Consider the following 20,062-nt stretch of genomic DNA (forward strand, 5'->3'; position numbering starts at 1 on the left):
TAAACAACTTGGTCAAATTAATTCTTCCTTTTAAGAGGTCTGAGTACTTCCCAGCTCCCGGCCATACTAACCTCAGAGCAGCGTCATAGATGCCACCTAAACCACTGCAAGTCCCCAACATAGCACACAGAATACATCAGATGAAAGTGTGATATTTTTCATTAGAATGACCTCGATTTTTAAATAACGCTGAGAAGATTTCCAAATTGAATTTCCAGGTTCAAGCTCCCATGAAGTCTGAATGGTCACAGCTACAGTATACAATACAGGTGAAGCCAAGCAATTACTCTCACACATAAAAAATAATTCAATGTTAATTAGCTTTTTTATTTATTGGAGTGCAGCACAGATATTTTCCCTGAAACAATAACTTCAAAACATTTACAAACATAGCTTTCAAAAATATTAAATACTTACATTTAAAAAAAAAAAAATCTAAACCACAATTATTTAACAACCTAAGACATATTCACAATGTAATTTTTCCATCATTTACAGTATTTATCTCAAATACTGTAAGAGGATGCAAGTCTGAAAATATACGTATTTTAAGCTATCACAGAGCATAGAAAATATATGAAAATATCCACTGACATTTGGCAAAATATAAATATTCTACTCCAAGAGAGAAAACAAGTGTAGCCTTTTGTGTCCCACGGATCATTATTCATCACAAATCGTGATGTTACATGAGCGCGCTGTTGCTCACGCAACGGCAGCTCTGGTTTTAGTCGGGCAAAACATACTCTAAAGTTTGTGAGCAGGGGACGCAGTGGTCTGTGAGAACGCATGTTTAGGTACTTAGCCATTTAATTTAGCTGGATAAGAAACAATGTAATGTTTTCCTGTTGTTAAACATTGCCATCTGTATCTCTGGCACACAAATTAAAAAAAGAAGGGTGTGACCATTAAAAGTACGTGTCCTGAGATTTCCTTCTTCAGGGGGCAAAGAGGTTAAAATGGAAAAGCTGATCCGTGTATAAATCAGGAACACATGTGGTACTGAGAACAAACAGCAGCCAACAGGCAGGCGGGGAGGACTTCTCCAGGCACAAAGCGAGATGGACAAAAATACCATCTACTGGAAAGGGAGCGGAGCAACTCATTTTCACAATGAAATTGGTAAATTTAACCAATTCTATTACGTCTCCATAATTATCTAAGTACTTATAATTAACTCTGAGTTTTAAAACTTGGTTCAACTGGAAAGCTGTCTGTCCAGTAGTGCAAAGCAGCATTGCTTTAGCATTAATACTAGTTTCTATCTGTAGGAAATCAGAGGTGATCTTAAAGAAACACGTGTAACAGGATCTATGTGTTTGAGTGAAATAACAAAATAGTGCAGATGTGCGTAGACTTCATCTTAAAGTTATGAAATGTTTGTGTCTGCAGCCTACCTACTGGTAGTAGATACCAACAGCCAGTCTCCTATTCAGGCTGAAACAGTTTTGCTTGATTTCTTTGGAGATAAACAGAATGTTTAACATAGTAAGTTACAGTCCACGTAAAGCTAAGAAATATAACACAGTAATAATCCTTTTGATCCAATGCATCTGATGTACCAGTGGCAGGCCCCCAAAATATCAAGTCAATTAAAGTAAGTCTTTATCTTCACCTTATGACTTCTTCCTTGACATAAACAGAAGAAATAAAAAAACCCAAAACATTAAGGATCACAAAGCACTGAATTTTCAAGCGTAAAGTCATACCAAAATCTTGATAAATTATCATTGATGTCGTAGGTGAGCAATCGGTCAGGAACGTCATTATGGGTGCCCTGTACTGCTAACACATGTGGTGCTAGGGCAAAGGGTACGTCACTCAGAAGATCTGACATGAAAGGGCTGCTTTCCAAATTTTGACTCCTTTCATTTCCCACCTCTGCACTTGATACAGTCAACTGCGATCGGTGCCCTGTATTTACCTAAAGAGAACACAAGAACAGAAATTTAGACACTACGAATCAGGCAGCTAAGGCTTTCTACTTAGAACCATCATGACCTATTAATAAATGAAAACAAAAAAATAAATTAAAAAACAAAATCAGTTTCAGATTTTGGATCAGGCAGATATAAAATAGCAATTCTTAATGCATCTCGATATAATTCTTTGGGTCAGATTGACTTGACTTAAGGCTAAAGCAACATTAGATATTTTTGAATGATTAGTGTGATTTCTCCACCTAATGTTACTCTGCATTTATGAAATCCATAAGGCTGGTAGGACCTTTTTGTCATTACGTCCAGGCCTGTTTAGGGGAAATTACTTCATGTAATTCCTTTCATAAACTGATGAAGTTCCATCTTTTGTTCCCCCTGTGCCTTTTCAGAAGTTGTCCAACAAAGGCATGACTTTGACGATTAAAAAACACTCCTATCCCACTTATTTCGTAGTGATTCTGATGTTGCTTTCAAATTTGAAATGGAATTGTATGACTGGCTGGTGAGGTCTATTATATGGCAATATATACATTGCCAAATATGTGTTTTATAAGAAAAAAAGTTATCAAAACTTACAAAAAAACCTAAAAAAAACCCCTGAACCAAAACCAACAATGAAATAAAAAACACCGCCATACAGAAGAAATCAATATAATTTACAGAAAATGCCAGGAGATAGGATGCCGGACCAAACAGACTTGCAAGCTTTGATTATTGGCCCACCAATATGACCTTATTAAGTGTCTATCCTAAAACTTGTACTGTTTAAAAAAAAAAAAAAAGAAAATACTATTTACTCTGCCTCTAGAAATCAAATCTAACTTGTTTTACTATTTATAGCAATAAAATGCTATGCAAACTGATAGCTCTCATATCATCTCTAGAAATAAGATGTTTGTTATATGGATTTCTATTTTGTATAAGCACACATACAGAAATATTCAATAATTTGTTCAAAAGTGCTTAACAAGTCATGTCAGAGCCAGGAACATTAGACATGAATTTCTAATTGCAGTCCTGACTTCTTCCTTTCAACCTCCACACTCAGCGCACAGCCAGAAAAGTCCAAAGCTTACACTGTCATTAGGAAAGGGAGAGCACTGAAAGATTTAAAAGCTGATTTCATGTTCAACCGATCATGAGTTAAATGGATCTGGTTTTATGGAGGTCGCTTTCATCCTAAATCATTCCATTTTTAGGGCAGCTGTGCTGCTCAAGATCTGACCTGTGTTGGAGTTGAATGTTACAGGTCGTGGTCGTTATGGAGAACCTGAGGTTGTGGCTGTTTGACAGAAGGACAGTTTGGGTGGTGGGGTGGGGTTGTTTTCTAGCCTGGGAGTATGTAACACAGCCAAGCATTTATCCAGGTAAAAGGCCCTCCATCTGCTTCTCAAAGGAAGGACCGGATTTGACTTGAACACAATCTGAGCGCTACTCATTCCTTACACAGCCCAACATTTCATCTAGTAGGACAGATAAACAAACATTAAACCTTCTATTAAACTATGAACAATGAAACAGATAATCTTGCCAATCTAAGTCAGTTCAGAGTCAGTACTTCTCTTAGGTGATGGAGGAAGCTCGCTCCTCCGTAAGCTACTGGGACAGAAGGGGTTAGTGGCGCTGCATGCTCTGAAATGGACCCTCTTTTGGAAAATTTCGTTTACGCTCATGATGATTAGAAACCTAAAGCTTAAGATAAACTTCACAAGATCCGTTCTATTATGTCACAGGATAATAATGTAAAATTTCCTAAGGTTAAGAAGTTTTATTAAAAGGAACAACTGCTAGATACAACTACTAAACTTACTGGTCATGATCCAAAACAGAAGAGGAGCGAATGAGCTCCAAAGGAGGCAAGTGAGGAAAGCACCTTCCTACTGAGCTCCTGGGATTCACTTCCCAGTATAAATCCTGTTTGATTTTTTTCCCCTCCTCTTTCAGAACACCTTCTGGCTAATTGGTATAAGACATTTTCTTTCATAGGTATCAAAAAGGAAAGAGTAGTCTCATTTTGTCTGTTCGTCTAGGCCACTTCAGAGCCTTCTGGAGATAGACAGGTTATGGCACTGTGTTTCTCCTGCTATAGCAATATTCCCTGAGCTATTGTAATACTGACATGTCTGTACTACAGAATTCCTACAGCTACAGTTTACTGATATTTCTTCTTGTTCTCCATTTCCCTTAGCTTTCCTCTTCTTAGTTGTCTATTCTTATTAGTAGCTGACAGCTCTTCAGAAAGCTACGTGCAACAGCAGAGGCAAGAGCTGATAAGGAAGATTTCTTTTAGCTTTCCTTACTGATGCTGGTATCTTTAGAGGGCAGGGAAAATAGGAAAGCTAGCAGAGAAGTTAGGAATACAGCCTGCATAGTTCTCTTACTGCAGCTTTCCAAGCTCTGAGCCATAAACCACAAGCAACAGCACCATAAATCTATAAGTTCAGGAAAAATCCTAAAACCTCTTGTCTGTTCTAACCAGCACAGTTATCTTCAAGTCGAAGGTCAGCAGCTCTCACTTTAAAAGGAATCTTAGTTTCTATAGCTGCTAATTGATAACGCTTACAGAAGTCTTCCTTCTTGTCACGCCCAAATAAGCTCAAGGTGTGCATCACAATAAAATTCATAAACATCTTCTGCTATAGACATGTTCTCTTGCTATGAACACTGCCAAACACACAGAACATTTATTGATGTTAATGATATTTATCTGAGAAAAAAAAACAACACCCCACAATAATTTAAATAAGTACTTAAATTGGGAGCTGCTGTAAACTTAAAAACTTGCCTTAATTTCTACTCTGCACAAATTTGTTACATTCCCTCTTGAAAGAAATAACCTGCGGGGCGTTTATTGAGGTGCTGGTATTTGCTTATATTACGTCAGTCCCGTATTCTGAAGGGGAGAGTGGAGCCAGAAACCCCAAATGAAAAACAGGAAAAGGTTACATCTAGGAATCAATTAAACAAGATCTTCAAAGACCCTTCTGCCTCCCCCCACTCCCACATTCCGGGGAAAAATGATCCCTCGCTCGCTGTCCTATTCCCATAGCTCAGATGATAATCAGAAATCCCTAAAATCTAATGTTTATTTTGTTTGGCAAATTATAACTTTATGAACACCTGTTTATATCTTAATTGTCCCACAAGCTGGATGAACTTTATTTACAATGCAAATTAGACTGTCATGTGGCAAAACTAACTTCAAAGAGGAAAAAAAAAAATAATCGGAAAGCACAAACTAGCTTGGATTTTCTTTTTTCCTCCAGAAACCTTACATTTCTTAGATGGGTGCCAAATGGGCAGCCCCAGAAACTAAAACCCTTTCTGCACGCAGCAGATACTGTGTATTGACAAGGACAGAGCAAGAACCAGGTTTCCTCACTCTCAAGTCCCGCTCCACGTTTCAAAGCAATACTGCAGTAAGGAAGGATGAATTACATCAGAATTATTTTACTGTTAAACATCATTTTACCATACTCAATCTCTGCATATTGTCAGGGAGGCTCTTAATAGTCTATAGATGCTGATACTATTTGAATAGTCAAAACAGTACCATAAATAAAGCCCGAAATGGCTGGGAGCAACATAGTACAAATAAGTCAGGAGCAAAGAAAAGTGTCACATCAGTATAACAAATGCCATACTCTGATCTCAGATCCAATGGTCTTTGGGTCCCAGTCTACCCAGCCCCCCATGGGAAGGTCTTGGGTCCAATATGACAAGACCAGTTCACAGCAGAAATGAGAAAAGTACTCGAGATTTCCTATTTTAGTTTCACACATAAACCACTACTATCTCTCCCATGAAAACGGCTATTTTTCACTATCTTAAAATGTTCACACTCACTTTTTCATTTATAGCAAGTCACATGTTACGTCACTATTATTGGACTGATGTCCCAACAAATTATGCAATGGGAAAAATACAAAACCCCGGGAGGACAATTCTTTAACGAAGTATGCAAAACCCAAACATGGTAGAAAAACGCTGGTCAAAGTTAACCTGGAGATTTAACTGAAGATATGCTGATGGAAAATTCTGTCACATTTGCAGTTTAACTCCTTGAATACTGTGGAGTCCATCCTTTTATCTGGTACACAGTGTGTCATATGTATTATGGCATATATTGTATTATCTATGTATCATATCGACTACTAGGTATCTACATACAAAGAAAAAAAGTTTCTGTATATAAAATTTTCTCAGCATTTCAGGTCTCAAGAAGTAATTTTTCAATTCTGCCTAGTGCAGTCATTACAGGCAATCATTGCCCTTTGCTATTCAGAATTGTTTCTGAGCGTTCCTGCAGTGATACTTAAATAATGGCCTCATGTGCAAGATCTTATCAAGCTAGACATATTTTTGTGCTTCCAAATCATAAAGACATCCTTTAAGGGGGCTAAGACATATTTCACTCATATGCTGGAGAATCCACATCAGTGAAAAGACCTTGACGAAGCCAACCTGACCAGCAGGCTTTTATAGCGACTGTGGTAACGTAATGAAGAACTGGACACTCTACTAAAGAGCATCAATCACCCATCAATGCTGAGATCGCCCAAGCTGGTTCCAATGCAAACACCAGCACAAAGCTATGTGATGCAATCAAAGCCAAGGTTATGAAATGGCTTATGTTTTCACGTATGCATTCTTCAAGCATATATAGAACTGCAAGTCCTACAGAATTTGATATCCCACATTAGTCACACTGGTTCCTACTTAAATGCCTAACTTATTTATCCAGAATACAATCTATTCAGAGCATATTCTCTAGACATTAGCTAAACAAAGCACTGCCAAATGCTATGACACACAATCCTGCTATGAGAAATATTAATTGAATGCACTGCGAAGATCACCAAACAATTTACATTTCACCAAACACCAGGGAGTCAAAAAGTCAGTTAAAATTACGGAAGATATGGTAATCAAATTTAATTCAAATAAGCAAGGTGTCTTCTTCATTCTTGGTTTGCAATCCAAATGAACAGGGATAAAAGAAACAGTGTGTAAATATATATGGTAGCTGGCCACCAGATACTTATTGTGCTTTGACAACAAGGGTGTTATGTGTTATTTCAAAACTAACTAACTACAAAATTGTCCTCTATGGTAAATTTTTCCTTTTTTTTTTTTTTTTTTAAAATCTTTCTCGGCTGCCTTTAAAAACATCTAATTTGCTGCATCTCTGTGTGCTAACCATAAAGTCTGCCAAGAGTCTCGTAAGGAAGAAAAAATGCATAGTTTATAATGTACTGAGAAGCTGGATTTACAGTGCTCTGAAGAAAAATCAAAGATCAGTACTATCATCCAAATTGTTCAACAAGGTTTTCTAGTAAAAAGTGATTCATTTCAAGAAATTTGTACTTTCTGTAAAAAAATAAAGGTTTGGGGTTTTTTCCAGAAGGCCCATTTTCCTTAAAAAGACAGCCTTGAGGAACACACTGTATGTTCGTTCTTCCAGAATATTTAGTAAGTATCCAGCAATATCATAATTATGACAGAGACCTGCAACACTATTGATCATTTAGAAATATTATCTTTATTTCAGGCAATTTTGCAGTATTACAGCAAATAGTGTACCATAATGTATCTCAGAATTTATGTAGCACTGTGAAGTTATTTCTCACATATCTAGAAATGGAAATTGTCTTAAGGGATTGTTCTTCCAATTGTGTTTCAATTGATGCTTTCTTTTTAGGCCTTTTTAGAAAATTTGTAGGAATTCCAGAGCGAGTATTGATGAAAACGATCCACATTTCAAGTAAGATCAGTAATGGCAAAGAGGAACAGAGGGGAAGAGGAGAATTACTCACAAGGCGCTCTGAATGTTTAGTACTTTGTATTAAAAAATTTAAGCTAGGAGAAAAGGATCAGTAAAACCTTGCTGGAGGGGGGAAAAGCGTTCATGACACGACAGTTTTTAAATGTCACAAAAAACCCAACCCAAAAAATCAACAGCAAAACACCCCCACGCTCAACACAGCAATAAGTATGTGAGCTTACAGAATTGTAAGAAAGGAAGAAACCCACCCGGACAAGCACAATACGGATGCCCCTGAGATGGTTCAGAAAACCTCACGTGAATCATGAGAGCTGCTATTCTTTCAAGGCTCACTCAAAAGTTTAGTCAGCATTCCCTCCAGGGACTCAAGAAAAAAAATTATTTCTAACTGTGAGAACAAAAGTAAATGGAAGAAAAAGTGCTGGAGACCTTGCAGTAGCTCATCGCCATATCCAAATGGCTTCTGGTCACTTCATTTCTTTCTTAACAGAACTGCAGTGAATGGGATTGTAATACTAGCCTAAGATTGGTGTTGTCAGTGGTTGTGACAGGGCAGACTTCCATGCTGAAAGCTTCGGGCTAAGATCAAGTCCTTGGAGAGGCTTTTAGAAGCAACAATGGCTGTCAATGGAAATCAGCTTTCCCATTTGCTTTGGGCTCTTGTTTCCCAGCTTCTTATGACTCTCATTCGGCAACACAGCAGTGATTTGTCTTTCTTAAAGAGCTCCTGCTACCTGTACAAATTTTGTGTGATTAGTAGGCAGCATGTTTTTTCTCCATTTGTCACTATTGCTGTTCAGAGTAAAACAGAACCAGATTTTAAAATAAGCATTTAAGTATATTTTTACTGATTTGTGACACAAATTTTAGTTATTCTTCTTTTTCATTTTCCACTTTAAAGCATGCTTTTCAGCCATTCCTTAGACTACAATGGAATCAAGGTCAAGTTAATGTTGCTGAAATCTTAAATAAAAAAAATTCTAAAGAAACAGTGAAAAGTACCTGTGACATTCTACAGTTTTTCATTATTATAGCAAAGCTCCCCACCGAGTATCCTGGCTTGCCATGAACAGTAGGGGAATCTTTGCTAAACCACACTTTCAGTATCAATAACGATGTACATTTGTACATCCTTATTGACATTAAAGCAATTAGAAAAGTGCAATTATTTAGAACTAGCTTTTTCTTTAATGTAGGAACAATTTGATAGTTTAAATGCAGAATGAACTTTCTGTAATTAGTCCTTGCTCTCTCAAACACATAAAACTGTTAATCTCTGCAGAGGGGGAGATTTGCGAGGTTGCCATTTGAACTCTGGATATTCCAAATGTTCCACAATGAAAGAGTCTTAGTTTAGTTATCCTAGTAGATACTAGAGATGCCTGTGAAAAACACAATTCTACCCTGAAAAGTATTCTTAAGTACCACAAATGACTGCGTAACTACTCCCTAAACCAACTATCTCATTTGTTCATCCTGTAAGAAAAAAATTCTTTTTCTTTCCTAACAGTTTTGCAAACTCAAACCAGAACAAGATTAAGGTTCTGGTTTCAGTCAATCCCCTATAATAACAATTAGGCACAGAAAATATTTGGAGGGGGGATGGTGATAAATTCAGCAAATATATTGAACTTAATGTAACTGAAATTGTATAATGATATTTTTATTCCTAATTCCTATTATTTAATTATTTCATTCAATAATTGTTTAAAGACAGAGAACCATAACATCTCAAACGCGGGCACCTATAATGAGAAACTATAAAATTGTGAACAAACAGGGGTAAGATGCAACATGAAGAAAGACTGTAGAATTAAGGGAAAGCAGAAATAAGAAGCAAGCAGAAATAAGAAGCAAGCAGAAAAGGATTCTAAATCTTTATTAAAATTCTAAGTCTTAATTTCCCACCATCATGAAAATAATTATTTGCTTATTTTTCCTTCTATCCCAACCGATTTTAGCACTTTTGAATCTGACAACTGAAGAGGTGTATCAGCATTTATACCCCCTCAGTAGCAGAGTTCCTGTTCTTGTTGCCTCCCTCTGCCTCTCCAGAGGAGGGCCCCCAGCTTAGGGCACTGTCCTAACAGCTGAATTTTGCACAATAGTCTCCTCTGCAACATGAATATTTTGATAAGAATTATCTTAGAAGAAATGGAGAGACGTGGGTTCAGTAAGGAATGGTTTATCAAGTTCCCTGTTCCTTCGAAGTACTATGCAAGCTATTCATAGAAAAGATCTCATACATTATAATAAGCAACATGAACAATATTCAGCACGTTGTGCTTCTGCCAGTGCCAGGAAACGTTACTAACTAGGCCAGATTTTATTTTTTCTGTAGCATGCGTGTTCAAAGATTAAAAAAGTTCATGCAAATTACTATAGTAAGTAAACTGCAAGCCAGAAGAACTGTAATTGAAAATGCAGGCAGCTCTAGACATCCAGCAATTCATTCCGCAGCCACAAATCAGAACTGAAGGACAAGTCAATATATTATAAAATGAATAGATAAGTCTGATAAATGCTGATAATGGATTTGTTCTGTAACTTCAGTGTCATCCAAAAGCACAAAGTACTCACATTTATTTTGCCACCACCTGAACTCCTAATGTAATACAAAATTCAGTTATTAACTGTTCAAATTCCGTTATCTATTGAAGCAAATCGGAACAACTGGCAAAAGCTGTGTAAATCAGAAGTTATTGTTTTGAGAAGAAAAGGAAATCTCTCCTTGAGTAATTGAGGTAGTCAGCAACATTCGTGAAATGTCTCCCTAGAACATTAATATCAGCGAGAGGAAAAAGACAGAGGAATAACAATTTCCACCTACAACAAGAGGAAAGGAAAAGGAAATGATCTTGGATTTGTTTTTCAGAAAAAAGCTAATTAAGTACAGTGAACAGAAAAGAATTACTAGTCTGAACCCAGGTGAAGATTCCTCCAGTGATACCTGCCAACAATGTCCTCAGCGGTGCTTTCAGAAGTTTCATTAGGTAACTAAACCCCTGGATCTTCCTAATGGTCTCTCTCCTCTATCTTGAAGAACATGAAGGGGTTCTCAGGGAGATGTGTGAATAAAAATTACTGTACTAAGTGACTTATTCTGAAGGTTTTATTGCGCTGCTTAAAATCCAGACATGTGTCCAAGACTAGCAATGTGTCCTATTTACAAATTTAAAATATTCTAATGCTGAAAAACTGAGTTAGGCAAGTATCTCCTAATCCAACTTTCCAACTGCTCTCTCCATAGAGATTCAAGTCAATAAGAGAAAGCAAGGATGGATACTTGACCTTAAGTTCCTCCATACACAGTGTGTAGCTGGAGCACTTGTCAACAGCCCCTTCAGCAAACAGCTTACCGGGAGCCAGAGTGTAAAGCTTCAATCCACAACCAGTAACAAGACTGAGTTGTCCTCAACACCTACTGCTTAGGCTTTTGGGATGCAGGAATAAAAGTACAATGACTTTTAAAGCAGTAAAGGACCAAATAATTAATAAAATAAACAAAAGGAAACAAATATTGGTCATCTTGTTCAATCAAGGTGGCCTCTTTCAGCCACCTGGTTCGCTATGGAAGGAAGATAATTGGACGATAATGAACAGGAAGAAAAGTACTTTATTGGCTTTTAAAATAGATTTTTTTTTTTATCAAGCAGGTCTATTAATTGCATTACAGCACTAGAAAAGTATTCTTAAAATTTGTTATACTGTGGAAGGAAAGAAAAGAAATTTGCAAACAAATAATTTCCATTTTATCTTGTATTTTTAAAAAGGGCTTTAGAACAAAATTTGACTATGTGCTACCCAATGCACCGTCTTTCACAAGTCTGATTCAACTAAGGAGTAGTGAAGTTTGGGGGATTTTTTTAAGGCAGAAATTACCGCAGCAGCACATTATGGTGAAAGGCTCAAACCACACTGATGGCAAGTACAGGTAAAACATATTCCTGTCTTATCAGTATTAGCACTTTAGACTGAAACGAGACAGTTTTCACGTTGTATTTCCTTTCCATTAATATGCACTGTCCACTGTTGTCTGCACTTTTTGGGTTTTTCTGCTGAAAGTGGCAGTGAAACTAACCTATAGACATTGTTGTCTTCCATACTTAGTGTTTAGAGTAATTATTAATAAGCTGCCCTATACTAATCTTTCAGACACCATTTTACACTAATGCATCATGTTGTAAATATCACTGTACCATCAGGCTGTATTAGCACTCAGTCTCATCAAGTGATGTATTATCTACATTGCATTTTAGATCAATTTTAATATTTGGAAAGCCCAGAAGGGCTGCTCCCAGAGGCAGGATGAGTGACCAATCAATTTGTTGACAGCAGCAAAGTGAACCAGCATTACTGGCTTTTAGTCTAACCTCATGGGTTTGGGCAAGAGATATAGGATAATCAGTAGTTTTATCTGGGATTAAGCTAGTCAGAAGATCCCCAAATTAGAGAAAGGCTAAAAAATGCAATGGGAACACCTGGGCACCCAATTTGAGCATCTCCTGCTACAAATAACCATCCAATGTAAGTGAATAAGCATGCAATTAAGTCAAGCATGCAGTGACTCTCTGTCCAAACTAAATAGGGAGGTATGCAAACTGTGTTTTTGGATACATGTGCTTGGTCACAAAATGAATTGCCAATCAATCAGGCCAATTTTACTATTTTATAGACTTTTTACATGTGGATATGCACATTGCTATTTATACACCCTAAACGATGAAAATACACCATACTTGTGTGCTATTCTTTCCCTGCGGGAAGTGGTTTTGCCTTCTGTTGCTCAGACCTCACCAGTCCTACAGCCTGACCACAGCACTGACTCCGGACTCCACAGGCAGGGCTGTGGGAGGGAGAGATGCTCCAGTCAATCCAGTTGCTGTGTTTACATGTATTTTCTGGCCAGACAGAATATTGAACTCCCATTCTAAAAGACTGTAAGGCTTCCTTAGTTCTTGTTGTAATGAAATCTCAGCTGAAGTTAAACAAAGGGTTTAAAAGTATTTCACACTTAAGAAGTGCTATAGAAAAACTCTTTGTAAGAGTGAGCTGCATTACTTTTTTTGAAAATTAACTGTTTTCTAAGTTCAGAGAGGAAGTTGGTGACAACCGCTTTAATTCACATCTCTCAACTCCCGCTCCAGTTCCCTGTATCTAAAAATATAATACTTCCCTTTAAGAAAAAGACAATTGACATAGCATTCTTGATGTTACTGTGATTACTAAATATCTGAAATGACCTCAGCTGTGTATCATGTTACACAGATAAAAAGTCTAACTAGTCACTTTTAGAATTGAGAAAAACCCTACAAGGTGATAGTCCTACAAGACACCCCCGGGTCTTACTGGTTGACCCTGGGTCAACAGATCGCACAAATCAGAGTTTATAAAATGTTGTTTGTGAGGCCATAGTAACTTATCCATTGTGTCGTGCAGAAGCAGACTTTCTTATGAATGATCATGTTTGCTTAAATTTTACACGAGTGTGTACATACACCTAATATATTTATATATAATATGTACATCCACTGTCCCCCGCAAGTTGCTCAACTGTTGAAGGCAGACAGAAGTCCACTGATTCATACATCCTGGAGGTCTTCCGAATATGAAAAGACCTCTCAAATATTTTGGTCAGTTATCAAACAGAGAGCAATATGAACATTACAATATAATGAAGTTTTATAAAGTAAATATACTATTGCATAGTAATAGTTGTAATGTGTAACGTGTGATAGTTGTTCACTTTTTTTTAGCTGACTGGGCTATTTACCTTCGTTCTCACTAAGATCACAACCATGTACAACCCTTATCATATGGCAGCTCTACTTCATACACACTTTCAATCTGTGGCTGCACATGGATGCCGCACAGAACTGCCAGCTATTTACTATACATGCAAAGGATGAAGGGAACTAAGAAAGGTGATCTCCATTGCAGCTGCCAACACCAAAAACTAGTCATCCTTCTTTAAAGGTAATGTTAAAACTTCACTTCCTATAGCTTATGATCATACACAATAGTTGAGGAAAACATAAGATCTTTCTTCTGACAGTACCAGCATTCAGAGAAAAGAACGTGCTTGATGACCTGACGCAGACTTATTCCAGTCCCTTCTAAGACTGGATAATTTCATTAAGTGATTATTGCTTACATACCCAATCAAGAAGACAGAAAATATGGAACAACATGCTTTAAGGGCTTTGTAGGTGAAAAAGAAGATCTTGGAGTTAATATGACATATGACAAGCAATTAATCTTACCAGGCCATGACTAGAATTCTAGCTTATGATAGCTTAAAAAACAAAAAGACAATTTAAGCAGCAACATTTTCTGTAGAAACTATATTTTGTCAAAATGAAGCAAATTAATCACAAACATTGGCCAATAATTCTGAAATATAAACGCCCTTCTCTAAAGCAAATGTAGGGAATTTAAAATGGTGCAGTAAATCTATCCCAGAACAGCCTTCTCGAGATTTTAAATATGGGTCCCTCTGAACCATAAACTAAGAGTTGAGTGACTGAACAGAGACATGATCAGTAATAGCTCCTTTTCCAGTAACGTGTAAAAATAATCCAGTCAGCTAAGTTTTAGTAAAAACTGGGCAATAATAGGTCTGGAAGAACCAATTAATTTTAATGTTATCTTTTTTTTTCTTAAAAAAAAAAATATTTAAATTATCATTATTCATACCCTGGAATTATATCAGGTGATCTGCTCTAAAGGATATCTTAATAGTCTTCAGCAATACTTGCTAATTTCTCTACATGAGTAAAAAGAAAATTAAATTAATTTTTCCCCTACTCCATGCACTCACACCTACCATTATCTCTTCCTTGATATTTTATATCTCATAGTATTTCTGTCTTTCCAATTGACTAATATGACCCCTAACTAGATGCCTAGGAAACTCTTATTTACATCTATTCAGAATCCTTATATAGCAGCTTTACAAAGGATCAATTTAATGAGGATATTATCTTCCAATTCAGATATAAAAATATTTTTTCTAATTTATTTAGATACTTGCCCAAAACAGTGCACACCACTATCTATATGCAGAAAACCATACACGATTTTAAATTTAGTTCAGGAAACAGGGACTTTCTATCTGCTATGTTCTCAGTTTATAGTAGCAAATTATGAAAAGAAAGGGCACAAGAACCATAACAGAACTATTGCAATTCATAAAGAAAACTATGTCCTATGACGATAAGTATCACAGCAAGGTATATAATTAAGAGTGGCTATAACAACAACATATAAATTAGATAATTATGGATTAAGCAATCCCTTGGGGGATTCTCTCTTGCCCTAGAAAACATGTAACAAGCTCCTTAGATAGAAGGCAATAACTATTAAGTGTTTGAGGGAGAAATAGGACTATAAAGAAAAACAAAACAAAACAAAAGAACAGACAGCAAGAGAAAAATCTTAATTCACAATCTAAAGACAGCTCTCATTTTTTGGTAGTTAATTTTAATACACTTACTGGTACAGTTTTCACCCATTAAATCTGCTGGTATCAGTTGGCTAAAAAGCACGTCAGATTATCAAAATGTGCAATATCAAATCAACACGAGCTGCTTCTTAAGGTGACAGTAGGGAGATACAAAACACTGCAGCTATTACCAGAAATGTAATTTTTTTTGTTGTTGTTTCTTACATCAATTTAATAATCCCAGGTGTCCTGGACACCAGACATACAATAATCTTCATAAATCCTAATTCACAGCCATACCATCTGTCAAAAATATTTATGTCTCCTAATAGATATGCTACATAATTGCTCTCACAGTAGGACAAAAATACATGGTTGCACTAATTTGCTTCACCAATGGAATAGCTCATTATCAAAAATAACCCCACCACATTTCTAGGGTTTCTAGCACTCTTCATATATCAAAACTAACCTTTCCATTATGCTATTTTCTATAACCTTAAATTCCCAGTGAAAGCAGATAAAGATTGAATTATCTGAAAAATTGTACTATAATAATGGAAAACTCGCAAGCATGATAAAATAAAACATAATATCTCTTTCTATTATGATGGTGTTGCAGTTAAAATTAGAAGCTTTGTATTTCAGCGTCACAAAGAGACTAATTTAAGTTCTTGGCCCTGCAGAGCGCTAAGTATTCTGGCCCCAATCCAGAAAAGCACTTAAATGTGCGTATGACTTAGTTCATGAGCCTGAAGCAACTTCAGCAGGATCATACATGTCTGATTAGGTCCAGAGCACTCATTACCATGCCGGACAATGCATCTCACTAGGACTGACTCGGCACTGGGAGATGACCCTCCCAAACCTCCATCCATACCTTCCGAGATGGAGATGATACTCCACATGGGATTGGTCAAAGCAGGAGCTTCTGTTCCAACTCTCTGCAGCAGAAGACGAAAAGTTTTGACTAAAGTTGGCCTTTGGGAACACCCTTCCTCCAACAAATTTCTAAATTTCTGCAGTTCCTCTAACATGCATGCAATATCAAAACCTCTTAAAATAATGCAGACTGCAGGTATGGCAGTTGTTACAAGAGGTTCTGTTACATATTGCTAGTTGCAGCAAGCTGATCTTGGTGTAAACTTTTACTTGTGCATTAGGTTAAATAATTTATGTGCGATTACACAAAAATACGTGCTTGAGAATTCAGTAATTGTACAGCAAACAAATCCAATAGTACCTAAGCAAATGGGAAATTCCAAAGATGACGACAGTTACTAAAAAATACTCCGGAAGATACTTACTTCAAAAAATCAAACTCAAGCTCATTTCCCTTTTGAATAAGGAAGTGACCCATGAACAACGTATTACTTCATTCTTCTTTATATCACATTTTTAAAAGCCCTTTTCATGTTCCAAAAAGTCTGTATCTAATAAGTTGTAAAATAGTTTATATTTAAAAATAAAAGCAAGTTCCCAGCAACTGAAAGATGCAGTTGAAGAACTCAACACTCTTCTGTTCAACTTTGCATGACAAATATCTGATACTACTTTGCAGCCTAACAAATATCTTTTAACATGCTGTACTATGTTTATGAAGTATTCTTGTTTTAATGCTAAGTTTATTATTTCAATTAACGTTCTATGTCTCGATGACATATTGAACATGTAATACAATGCTTTTCCAGTTTCACTAAATTGGTAGAATTCTTCCACAAATTTATAAAAATATACTCACCACTGCAAATAGGAATATTGCTTTCCTAATGGCCGGAATTATCCATTTAATTTCCATGATCCTCAGTTACTCTATTTAATTTGAGAAACTGAGAATTCCTTCAAGTAAATGTGAAGTCAAAATACCAAAATCTAGACTGGAATTAATAACTTAGATACTACCAAATGCTGTGTCTTAATTTAACTGTTGCTGTCGCAAGCCAGTTCATACCAGTATTTTTGTGTCAGATAAGTTTTTTAATAGAAAAGTTAAAATAAATCTGTGTTTCATTTTCACTGTAATGTCTGCTATTTTATTTTGAAAGCTTTGCTTCTTTCCTCTAACTCATAAACACTTAAAATCTACACAAGTTCCTATTTTCCTGAAATTCCACAGAATTGAACAAACCACTGACGCTACAATAACTGGCGGTTCACAACACCTAGCAAGAACATCACATTAAGAGAAACTATGTTTGTGCAATAGGTAACCACAACATCAATGCATTATACTGCCTCAAAATTGCAGGACTTCGGTTGCAAAACACCCTGGCTCAGATGCGCACGGATCCAGAAGTCAGACTAAAATTTTGCAATTAATTGTAACAAATTCATACTCCCACATTATCAGAAGGCAAGCCACTCATTACTTACAATGAATTAAAGATTTATGTATCAGATACAGTTTTTAATTTGAAATTAAAAAAGGAGACTACTGATCACACACATGTTGACCAATCTTCAGGATGCAACATTATCTGGTATGCAACAACTCTGATATACCAAGGGACTTAGCAATAATAAATATTAAAATGTCATTGGGAAGAGAGAGAGAGAGAGAGACAGTTAGTTCCAAGGCTAGATATGAGAAAGAGACAGAGAAAGTATAGGTTAAGCAAAAACAAAATCACCACAAAAGCACAAAAAGTCCAAGCAAAATGTCTCACAGTTATCTTGCAAATATCTAAAACTATATGGCAAGGGAAAAAAGGCTCATACTCCTTGCAAAATCATTTTCAGAGGAGGTGGAGAAGAAAATATGTGCACATCATATGCAGAAATATTCTGAAAAGCCCTCTTTGGTAACATGGATTAAATATTAAATAAACCAGAAGAAGAAAAAGAAGATTTATAGCCACACAGTACTGAGACAGAAAGCAAACACACAATGAAGACAGTCTATTATACTCACAGGTTTACAACATGTTACTTATAATGGTAGCTGTGGAAATAAATGACCTATGTAAATGTTTAACATTTTCCATTACTACTCACTACGCTAATGCTTCTATGCAATTCATTAACATTCCAGCTACAGTTTCATGCTTGCACGTCTCAAGTATAAAAATAAGATACTCAGCAATACCATACACAGCCCAGCCTTCTTACTCTTCCTTTTTCAAATCAATATCAGTGGCCTTGATAATATTGCCCTCTAATTACTAGCAATGCTTCTTTTTTGACAGATGACAATGAAGGCTGAGTAGGCACTCATTCTATGGAAGATGTGAATGTGTTGAAATTGTCTCCTGCAGGACATTCATGCTTCTTAAATGAGCCGCTATGGAAGTTTCATCATGTGTGCATAAAGAAATAGTCTCTTACCTGTGGAGGTTGGTTGTACATCTGTCTGGTCTCTGGAAATGAAGTTTTATCCTTTGATTCTCTACTTTGATCATCAATTGTCTCTCCTAGCAAAGTAAAAAAATACCTATTAAATCACTGAAATCCTTCATATTTTACATGGAATAAGAAAAACTCTTGAGTCTTCCTAAAATCAAATTATACAGTTCCCTGGGAATGGAGGAATTCTGTTGTCAAATTTATATTTTATAATTTTGAATGCAAGGAAAGAGAAAAATATTGAGAAGCGGTCTGCAAAACCTGTGAATAAATCTGTGCCAACTGGTTAAAGGGAAAAACTCAGAGGAAAAAAAAGAAAAAGAAAAAAAGCAAGGTCCCTATTTTTGCACACTTCAGGACCATTAAGTTCTAATACTGGCAAAGTGTCAAACAAAGGAGACATAGCAGTATGAGTTTCTCAGACACTGCAAAACAAATATCCACCTAACCTATTTTCTCCAATCTTCTTTGTCGGTGGGAGGTTGTAGGAGAAGTTGTAAAGATTTTGTGGATTATCTCCTTCTGCTGTTAGTGCTACTCAGCAAAAAGTTTGTAAGAGGAGACAACTTAGAAAGACAAAAGATTTAGTCACAAAATTCTGACTTTATCTTTATTTGAACTGATACTGCTTTCTGTAATGGAGTGTTTTGAAAGTCTGTATCCTTAAAGAGTCCTGCAGCAACAATTCCAAATGAAAGGGTTCAAGTTACTGCAGTTTAACTCCTTTGCTAAGCCTGTGTTTTTGCCTTTCCTGTTGCATTTTCTCCAGAGGTTTAGTTAGAGCCGGTGCACCTGGCAGAAGCTGTCGGGAACAGCAGCCAGCTTCTGCCCGTGCCTGGTTAGCCTGGAAGCCAATGACACCCAGGTCCACGTATGCTTGCTCCACGCTGTCATCAGACTCCAAGGACTGACTAGTCAGGTCCCTCAGGTACAATGCAGTATTTGGTAACGTATCTTATGAAAACAAGCAGTAATATTTAGTCATCGGGCATGCTTTTTAATCCCCAAATATCCCCTAAAAGTGTATTCTGAGAATCATCAATAAATTATCTTTGTTATAGGTCATTAATGCCTATTAATTCCATTAGTGTCTACACTTTTCAAGATCTCTTCTGGAGTTGAAAAACGCTTCTCAATAAACTAGTAATTCGCTACATAAAATACTCCAAAGCATTTGTATTCACACCTTCTCTTAAGAAAAAAGGGGGGGGGGGGGACAGACCAAAGGAGATGGGGAGTCATTTCATCTTCAATTCCACCCCACAATACTGTGAAAAACAAAATTTACAAGCACCTATAAGATAATGAGGTAACAGCCATGAAAATAAATTATGTCAAACCAGTAGTCTCCATTTGTAATGAAGTAAAGAGGCCTGCAAAGAAAAATTATTAGAGGTCTTGTAAATGCACTCTGCAGTGAAAGACTGCACAAACTTGGGGAGGCATGAAAATGGTTAACAGATATATGAAGAGGACAGTAAGACATATCTTGGGTACGTTTGCTGTGGATGAGAGTGCAAACGAGTTTAAATAGTACCAAATTTAGCTAGA

At 36.5% G+C, this 20,062-nt stretch overlaps 1 protein-coding gene across 4 annotated transcripts in view; it reads right to left on the bottom strand.

Moving 5' to 3' along the window:
• Positions 1–245: 245 nt before the first annotated feature.
• The window catches only part of UMAD1 (UBAP1-MVB12-associated (UMA) domain containing 1), an 81,722-nt gene continuing 61,905 nt past the window's right edge, over positions 246–20,062 (bottom strand). For 2 of the 4 annotated variants that reach the window (XM_054189373.1, XM_054189374.1), the window contains exons 3-4: positions 18,494–18,579; positions 252–1,924 (exon numbers count right to left, since the gene is read on the bottom strand). In XM_054189373.1, the coding sequence (XP_054045348.1) occupies positions 1,667–1,924; positions 18,494–18,579 (344 nt within the window). In that variant the 3' untranslated portion in view covers positions 252–1,666. Of the gene's footprint in view, positions 1,925–16,049; positions 16,114–18,493; positions 18,580–20,062 lie in introns of all 4 variants that reach the window. The other 2 variants (XM_054189376.1, XM_054189375.1) reach the window with 2 other exon arrangements.

Source organism: Rissa tridactyla, chromosome 2 (assembly GCF_028500815.1).
Source record: "Rissa tridactyla isolate bRisTri1 chromosome 2, bRisTri1.patW.cur.20221130, whole genome shotgun sequence".
NCBI lineage: Eukaryota > Metazoa > Chordata > Aves > Charadriiformes > Laridae > Rissa > Rissa tridactyla.